The sequence below is a fragment of the Coffea eugenioides genome, chromosome 1 (genome assembly GCF_003713205.1).
Source record: "Coffea eugenioides isolate CCC68of chromosome 1, Ceug_1.0, whole genome shotgun sequence".
Classification (NCBI taxonomy): domain Eukaryota; kingdom Viridiplantae; phylum Streptophyta; class Magnoliopsida; order Gentianales; family Rubiaceae; genus Coffea; species Coffea eugenioides.
Genome location: NC_040035.1, coordinates 44,598,543 through 44,607,720, shown reverse-complemented (window position 1 = coordinate 44,607,720; position 9,178 = coordinate 44,598,543). Strand labels below are relative to the sequence as shown.

Below are 9,178 nucleotides of genomic sequence, written 5' to 3'. Positions count from 1 at the left end.
AGCTTAGGGTTTTAGGAGGAGGACTCCAAACAAAATAGAAATAAATTATAAAAATAAAATAAAAATAAAAATGATCATGCTTCCAAAGATGACGGAAATTAAGTAACCTTGGTCCTCGGTCTTCATCTCTACTCCTAGGTTTGCAGCTCATTGCTAGTGTAACCCAGTGGAGCATGTGTTCTATTGGTTTCTTTTTTGTTTGAAATCTTAGTACTCCTTCGTACAGAATAGATTACGACAAAAAATGCTGGGGAGATTGTGGAGAGCAGCAGCTAACAATTATTCCAGGGCTGTTCCAGGGAGGAATAACTTCGTCCATGCTGCCCATTTCTATCCGTCTTCACGTATTCATTACTCGGATGTTGCGGCCACCGTAGATTCCGCCGTGCCTGATCCTACCGTGAAAAACTTCACCGCTAAAACGGATGTAAGTGTACATCACATCACTCTGTTTTCATCAGTGGAAGTTGATTGTCTCTGTAATCTGTGTATGTCCTCGAAATATTTTTCCTTTCCTCTTTAGTTAATAAATTCCAATTTTTTTTTCTGTTTCTTTTGTGCTTCTGTAAATTTTCTGTCGGAAGAGTAAATTTCTTTGCTTTAGTCTAGGTCATTCTTGCTGTTAGAATCTCATAAGCCTTTGAAAAGTGGAATTGGTGAATTTACAGGCTATGTTCGGGTTTTTTGAACTGGTTGTATGAATGAAAATATTTTGTTCGTTCAAGCAGGTGAATTTGAACAAGATGTTCTGGTCAAAACCTTGTTCTTTGGCATTGCCTGCTGATTCACCGCTGAGAATTGAAGAGCCACATTATGAAGGAATCAAGCGTTTTATCCTTAAACTGATGCTTTTCTATAGCAAACAGAGCAAGTCTATTCGTGGGGCAAATGTAATTTACCTCCGAATTACTTCTCAAGTTGACAAACCGGCAATCTATAATGGTTAGTCTTTTATGAATTACTATCTGTTGCAATCTGCTATTCAAGATCACCTGATGAATTTGTATTTACTTGTCCTTTTGTTATTTAACAATACCAGGTAGTTTACATATGATTAAGTACTCTAATGTTCATCATATTTTTTTGATGTGAAGCAGTATTTAGGCTGGAGAAGACCTTTAAAACAACATTTGCCTTGCTTGTGCTCCATATGTGGCTTGTATTACGCCGCTTAAAAGAAGAAGGAAAAGAAGGAGGAGACTTGGGGCAGTACTTGTATGAGAGATACAATCATGATGTGGAATTGAGAGTTGATAAGGAAGGGGTTGGTGACCTCTCGCCAAATACTTGTTTAGAGCTTGGAATCTTGCTGTTCAATTTTCCTGGCATTTGATTCAGTTTTAATGTTACATGCTTCCCCAGCAATATCATGGTAGTGCTAATCATGTTGAAGTTTCCCCAGAAGTGTGGTGAAAGTGATTGAGGTTTGACAGTCAGTTTCTTGGTTTTTAGAAAGGTTTGGTGACTTGCTCTGATATCACTTCACTATATGGGTGGGGGATGTGGTTTAGGAAGCAAACATTTTGGACTCATGAACCCAACTGTCAGACAGGTATAAAATGAACACAATAGGGAAAGGTAGTAAAATGAAATCTAGAGTTGCGCGTACTTGGAGTCACTGGTATGAAGGAAAGAAGGATAATGAAGAAAAGCAACAGTTTGGTGCTTGTTCTTATTTACTTGTTGTCAGTCTAGGCTCTGTGTAAAGCTGCATGGAGAAATAATCCTAACCTGTTTACCTGCATAAGGCATCAGCTCAAATCAGTTCTTTTCTTTTCTATAAATGGACCCTGATGTTCCTGATTTTGTTTGGTTGTGCGGTAACTCTGATAATCCTGTTTTCACTTCCATTTATGATTTTCTTAGTTACACAAATTTTGGTTGTGGTATTTATTGGAGATGGCCTCGACAATTTTTGTACATGTTTTGAGTGGTCAGCATATCTGCAATGGCCTGTACTTTTTGCTTTTTGTTTGTTCAACGATTATCTTTGTTCATGTCCTTTTTTCTGTGAAACTGCAGGTCAAATTGCTGTTGGGCAAATGGATGAAGAATTTGGAGAAGATATTTTATGGGAACATTGTTGCATATGACACTGCCATGCTTCCTGAAGCTAAGAAGGATGAGTTGCAAAATGTGATCTGGAGGTACGGTGTTTAAACTTTTAGGATGGATGTTTGGCCACAACAATATATTTTTCTACCATCAAATGCAATTGTAAGAGCTTGTCATTAAGTGCTTCAGATCCTAATCATTTTGCACATGGTCATTTGATGTGATGACAGCATACTTATCTTGGTATTGAACTGTGGTAGTTTCATTTGATCAGCAGAGCTGATAGACATTTTCTTGTCTTAATGGATTTCTTACTTTAGGTGTTATTTACTGTTGATTATATAATGGCATCCTTACTCTCAGAAGTAAATTTGAAGCTTACCTTGAATATTATATCAAGGAACTGTTGTATAATTTTCTTAGCAGCAAGACAATAACAAGTCTATTCTGTTTGATGAATTTCATCGTTTTTATTCCTTAGGAATGTTTTTCAATCTGATGATGGCGATTCGTCTAAAGTACCTACTGATGCTGCCTTAGTACCTCTTCAGGTGAGTATCTGCCTACTTTTGCCAGAAAAGTTTCATCAATTCAGTGTCAAGAATTTTAATGGCCTTTTCCTTCGCTGCCTGATAAGAAACGCCTAGGGCAGTGTTGGGTGCTCAGAACTTGTAATGATTTTTTGCAATCCTGGACTTAGTCTTAATTTCATGAAGTTGTAATGGCATCTATGCTGGAGCATTGGCTTGTTTTACCCATTTTTGCCTCCATGGCTTGTTTTACTCAGTAGCGCACCATGGCAGCTTGAGTTTTCTGCTTTTTCAATGGTGAATGCTTGGTGCGTCAGGACAACATATATCAAATTCAAAAGTCAGTTTAGCATACTAAATTTTTGTTGTTTTCTTCCTGTTACTTGCAGGCAATGTCAAGGTATGTTCGTCGAGAATCAGGTTGCCTATCACTAACAGGTACTTGATCTGTCTGCTTCGCAATATGCTTGTCTTCCACTAGCACTATGGTGTTATGCCATGTAAGAACGTTTATATTGCACCCTCGTGAACCTTCCCTGAAATTAAGGAAACAAGAATTCATTGAAACCATTGGGCTGAGTATTCATTCAATTTGGATTTGAAAAAAAGAGAACTGGAACCAGTTGCATACTTCGTAAAAAAGAAAAAGAAAGCTAAAACTTCGATGAAGCTCAAAGGATGTTAGCTGTTTTACAAATGAACTGAAGGGAGCACGATGATATGTTCTTGGATATAGTTTAATACTGATTTAGATACTTGGGGAGTCTCTGTTCCTGAGGTTTTCCACAAGATTGCCTTACTGTTCATCAAGCCTGGAGACAGTTTTGATAGAATTGTTTATTTTCATTTTAAACTTTAGTAACCCTGAAGTTACCAAAATAAATATGAAGAAGTCAGAGAGAAAGTCTTCCTTGCTTTAAGATATTGGAAAAAAAAAACACTGGTCTCACAGAATCCTGCCTGTTCATTTTTTGTTAGAGCTGTAATCAATGAGAATGGAAATCGGTTTATTGGTAAGAACGGTTTATACACGTTTACCCTTAATGCTTGAACTTTTTAACTATAGTTCTCCCATAGGTTGTTGATTAATTGTTGTTACAGCTTTTGACTAATGATGGTTTTGAATGGGCAGATAAAGAAGCTCTGTTTTCAGGCAACTTCATGTTCACTTCATTGAAAAGCTCGAAGAGTTGATGTCCCAAAAAAGGGAAAACAAAAAAAAGAAAACATTGGATGTGAACTCTGGGAATTCAGATAGCCATGCCAGAATCCATAGCTTGCACTTTAGATTGAAGTCTTACGTGCCAGAAATGCTTTGGAAATTGCCAAATTCTTATTGAATCCTCGATACCGAGGCTCCCCATTGGGCTCGTAGCCAAACAAAGGGTTGGTTGTGTACAATTTGTTCGTGCATTGAATGATTACCAATTATTTTTGGTTGTTGGCAGTCGGCTAAGTAATGATGAGGAATTTTTGTGTCTTTCATATTTATAACGAATAATACATGAATATATCACTAAATAATACTAGTAATAAATTATTTTTATTAAGCGATGCAGTTAAACACGATTTTGTTTGGTTCAATACGCTTTTGTGGCTTGTCAATGTCTTTAACCTTCAAAAGCTACAACGCCAACATCTACTGCCCCGTGTTAATTATTAACAGCTATCACCTTTACTGGAACCTTCTGCAAAGCAGCCATTGCCATTACACTGCGCTCTTCATTTCTAACAGCCATCCTAAGCGACTATTGCCAACTAGTTCTCTCTGAAGTGCGAACCCATCTAAAAGCTTCAAAGTCGGGAATGCTGTCGCTCGGGAAACTGAAAGCCCCAAAGAATTGGAGAAGTCTTCGGCCACCAAATTTGCTGCCAGTAAAATCCCTCATCCGCTTCAAAGCTAATATTGGCTTTCTGTGACAAGAAGCCCAGAGTCTTGTCACCGTAAAAATCACGGCTTTAGCCAAGCAATCTCCGGCCTGCTTTTGCACGGCTCTTCTTTCCTTGGCAACCCAGAATATGATTTTGTCGGCTTTGGCCTCGATGAACTTGATGCCAAGAAAGCGTTGACTTTAAATGAGACTTCCCCATTCAAATCTCCCACTTTCGGCAAAGATAAGCGGGGAATAAAAGCTCTTCAATCTTGCAATGGTTTACTACTTTGTCGTAGTTTTCGAGCTCGAAATCCTGGTGATTGCAAATACTACTATATCTTCAATCCTACCACCAAGGACTTCATTACTATCCCTCTTGTCTCTCCCTAGAGTTCCCATGACAGATGAGGTACGAATCGATCAGTTTACGCTGTCAATTTAGCTTTTGATTCAAGAAAGTCGCCGCATTACGAGCTTATCTGCATATGCTTCTCTAAATTCATTTCCTGAGCTTGATTTGTAGTTTACTTGACCCTTCGAGTTTGCATTACCACAAATTCCTTACAATGGATTTTTTTCGAAAGACCGATGATGAATAGTCATTCCTTGTGTTAAGTATACCCGGCAAAGCCATACGGTTTAAATTTGGAGACGCCAGTTGCAGGGGAAGATATGTGATCTTGCTCCTCACTGCAACTTTGGTGGTTCTCCTATGTGTGGATGGTTTGATTGTTTCCAATTCATGGAGTCTCTCTACCCTCTCTCAGTCTCTTTCAGTGCAACTGGTTCAAAGTCCCTTTATTTCTGAGAAAATCTCAGATTGGGAAAATCTTTTCATTTGTTCTGGCAAAAATTGTTCCAAGCACATCATATCTCCATGCAAGCCGCTAACTAACAAGTGTTCACGGAATGGCCCTTTTAGTTTCTGTAGTTCCGTTTATTCCATTCACCTTATTTGAAGTTCTCAAAAGTGAATAATAATAAATCTAAAACGTTGTCATACTCATACATACTTCATTGGAAGCCTCCACAGTTTCACTTAGCACCAACCCTTTAACTTTAAATAAAATACCATTTGCCCCCTCACCTTTTGTCAACCCATTTCAAAATATATTATTTAAAAACTCATTTTTGGATAGAGAAGAGTTTTCATTTGGAAGTGCTCTTTGTTGTCCTATTTTTATTTCAGAATTGAAAGCATTAATAAAGGGTTGAACATAAAGACAAACTGAGAAAATGTGTAATTTTGATGGAAATAATATAACAATAGGTACTTTAACGTACAAAAAAAAAAAAAAATTAGTTTTAAGAATGTGTTCAATGGTTCTCAAGCCAAAAAAGATTATTCCTTTATTGTGAAGTATTTTCAATCAATTTGAGGAGTTTTTGAAAATTTTATAATTTTTGAAAATTTTCTAAATTCCTTGTTTAGATTGAGGACTTGAAACCCAAGGAAAAAATGTTTATGTTTACAAACTCATTTGAGTTTTAACACCTTGTAACACCTAATTAAAAATTTATATCTGTCAAGTTTTTAAACATTAAGGGATTAACTAGATTTATTATGAATTTAAAATGGTTCACAAGAAAAAAGCAATATTGAAATGAAAACATATTCTATATCCTCTATCCACTAATGAGTTTTTTGGATTGGGTTGACAATAATGTTATAAAGAGTTAAAAATAAGCGAGATAAGTGATATTTTTTTAAAATTCTGAAGTGTCAGGTGACATTATACGCATAGTAGGTTTTAAAATTATCCCAAAAAAAAAAATCATAAATCATTATATACAGACTAAGCAATCTTGGCCGACCAAATTACTTAGCTGATTATAAAATTAGAAAGGGTAATTACCTGTTTCCGCCTTCCTGCAACCTGCTAAACCCAATAGTAAGGCAAATTTGGTAGAATCTTTTAGCTCATTGACAGGCAAAGGTTGCAGACTTGCAGTTTGAGTCCAATATTGTGGCGCTTCTATCTTATCCTTTTAAGTAATTCTTTACACTTTTGTTTATGATTTATCGCTGTACCAGGCAAGTTTCAACAACAGAAAAATGCTCATAACTTTTACCTAACCAAAAGCTTCCCTAGCAATCCCCACTTTGCCAGCTGACTTTAAGATTTGGTAATCAACTCAGCGCACACGTAACAAGAAACAAAACCAAACTTAAAAATATGATCAATAAACAAATTAAGTACAAGCCCCTCGGGGTGGGCTCGGCTGCTGACCACCATGCCTCATTAGGTCCTGGTACCTTGTGGTCGTGGTTCGATTCCTTGGGGGCGGTGCATAAGCACAGAGAAATTAATCCGCAGGATACTCCCTGTGATGACAAAAAAATAAAATAAAATTAAGTACAATAAAACAAACGAACAAACGTAAGTTGCACAACCAGCTTGCAAAGCAATCTTTACGCAAGAACAGAGTATATAAGTGCAGGACTTAACGAACAAATTTGAGCACAGCAACTCCGTCCCCGATCCCAAAACCCACCAATGGAGATCAGTAGTGTCAAGATCTCCGGAGCAGCCGAGCAGGTAACATCTGCTCAGATAGTTGCTTCGATTGATGAGCTATTGGAAGACATCCTCTTACGCCTTCCAATAAGATCACTCATCCGTTTCAAGTTTGTCTCCAAACGCTGGCTCTCTCTCATATCCAACCCACAATTTGCTGTCCTCCACCAGGACCGCAATCCCGCTCCCAAGCCAGCAATAGGCCTATTCCTGCCCTGCACAAGCTTTCGCAGCAACCCAACCAAATTCGAGTACATCAACTTTGACGTCCATAACCTGACCTCCTCACCATTTTCAGTACTAAAATTTGCCAGTGATCCATCTGCAGGCTCCATAAAGATTCTACAGTCTTGCAATGGCCTATTGCATTGTTCCAGTTACCGAGCTCAGCGCCCCCGACAGAACTATCATGTTTTCAATCCCACCACAAAGCAGTTAACCACAATCCCAAAGCCGGCATATAGGAGGACCATATATGGAGTAAGCTTGGCTTTTGACCCTACCAAGTCGTCTGCCTATAAAGTTGTCTGCGTTCGGGCCTCTGAGCTGGTTTCAGGGTCTTATCAGATCCAGATATACTCATCTGACACTGCAGGCCCCTGGAGAGTTTCAGGGGAGCCTTTCGCTGCTAAACATGATTTTAAGAATGGGATCTACTGGAATGGATCAGTGCATTGGCTCGGGCATTGGGGTCGTGATAATTCATTATACTTCAATGTTGATGAGGAAAGGCTTGGAGAAGTGGGACCAACTCCTAATAATGCAGAACAGGAAGCTGAAATGACTTATTTCGGAGAATCTTGCGACCATTTGAACCTTATTCAGATGTATGGTCGTCCAGACGTTGAGTTCTATGTGTATGAAATGAGGAGGGACTGCTCAGGATGGGATATCAAGTACATGGTCGATCTTTCAGCGGTTACTAGTGCATTTCCAGGAATGATCAGGACTGAATTGGACTCGTACGATGGTGGTTACTATGTACTGTCAGTCTTGTCTATCATTCGGGGTGAAAAAGAAGAGGAAGCTTTCTTAGTTTTGCAGATTCCCGGTAAGGCCATTCGTTACAATCTGGTCACCAAAACCTTCGTGAAGCTCTGTGATTTTGAGGGTGCCGAGGATGAGGGCTATTTAAGATTTGAGGGTGTGAATGCTTATCAGTACATTGAATCACTTTGTTGTGTTTGATATAAATAAATAGCCACAATTTCCTGAGCTTGTTATGGTGTGTTTTTGGCTCATTTCTTGATCTGTTTGATTTGGATTGGTTTGTCACACAATTGAGAAACTTGTAAATTTCTCATCTTCCTTCTTTGTTTCGATACAGTCAATATATTGCATTTCATTTAATTGTTTCGATAGTATCAGAATATTTACTTCTACAGGGTACCCCCCCCCCCACCAAAAAAAAAAAATTATCAATCAACCTCCTCTTTGATGTCCCAAGGAAAAGGGCAAAAAATTAGTTGCTGTTTGAATTGCAATTTTTTAATAAAAAGTTTTTGTGAAATAATTATTTTTTAAGAATGTAATGTATGGGAGATAAAAAAATTGATCGAAAAATATATTCACGAAAAATATGAAATTTTTTATTACAAAACCACAATTCAAATAGTAAAATTGTGAAATTCTAGAGAAATTCACTTAATAAATAAGGATCAATTGCTTTTTTAACACACTTGTCCTGCATCCAACAGGGTAGCTCATTAAATAGCCACAGAATTAGAACTTCTAGTACTATTCTCTTAAACTGCAGTTTCTTGACACCTTTTTTTTTTTAAGGGATAATATCAGAAACCTCCCCTGAGGTTTCTTCAAATATCACTTAGCTCCCTTCACATTTTAGAAATCTCTCTTACCACCCTTTGAATTGACATTTTCTTAACAATGTCAGCCCCTGGTGTCTAAAGTAACATTAGAATATTGGTTTTGGAGGAGGGAGAGTATTTTAATTCCCTTCATACTCTTAATTTGACTGAATCCTGTGATTAAGAAAATTAGAGTAGGTGGAATGTGAATTGGAGATAAATTTGCTGGTATGAGCACTGTTGCATGGCCGTTGGACATGTAACGGCTAATTTGAGTGCTTCCAGTGGTATTAAAAGGTGAGGGAACCGCATGAAGTAGCTGCAAAATTGAAAGAGGAAAGCAAGCAAAGAAATGGCTAGTTCATCCTTCCAAGATCAGTCATACAATTCAC

The 9,178-nt window shown here is 37.8% G+C and overlaps 2 protein-coding genes across 2 annotated transcripts; both read left to right on the top strand.

The window, feature by feature from the left end:
• Positions 1–98: 98 nt before the first annotated feature.
• Positions 99–4,070, top strand: LOC113777037 (ubiquinol-cytochrome-c reductase complex assembly factor 1). Its single transcript, XM_027322085.1, has 7 exons — positions 99–427; positions 729–942; positions 1,098–1,264; positions 2,023–2,147; positions 2,537–2,606; positions 2,975–3,023; positions 3,718–4,070. The coding sequence occupies exons 1-7, from the start codon at positions 245–247 to the stop codon at positions 3,777–3,779; spliced, it is 870 nt and encodes a 289-aa protein (XP_027177886.1). The 5' UTR covers positions 99–244; the 3' UTR covers positions 3,780–4,070.
• Positions 4,071–6,801: 2,731 nt separating this feature from the next.
• LOC113782189 (F-box protein At5g07610) lies at positions 6,802–8,295 on the top strand. Its single transcript, XM_027328100.1, has one exon. The coding sequence runs from the start codon at positions 6,958–6,960 to the stop codon at positions 8,164–8,166; it is 1,209 nt and encodes a 402-aa protein (XP_027183901.1). The 5' UTR covers positions 6,802–6,957; the 3' UTR covers positions 8,167–8,295.
• Positions 8,296–9,178: the final 883 nt, after the last annotated feature.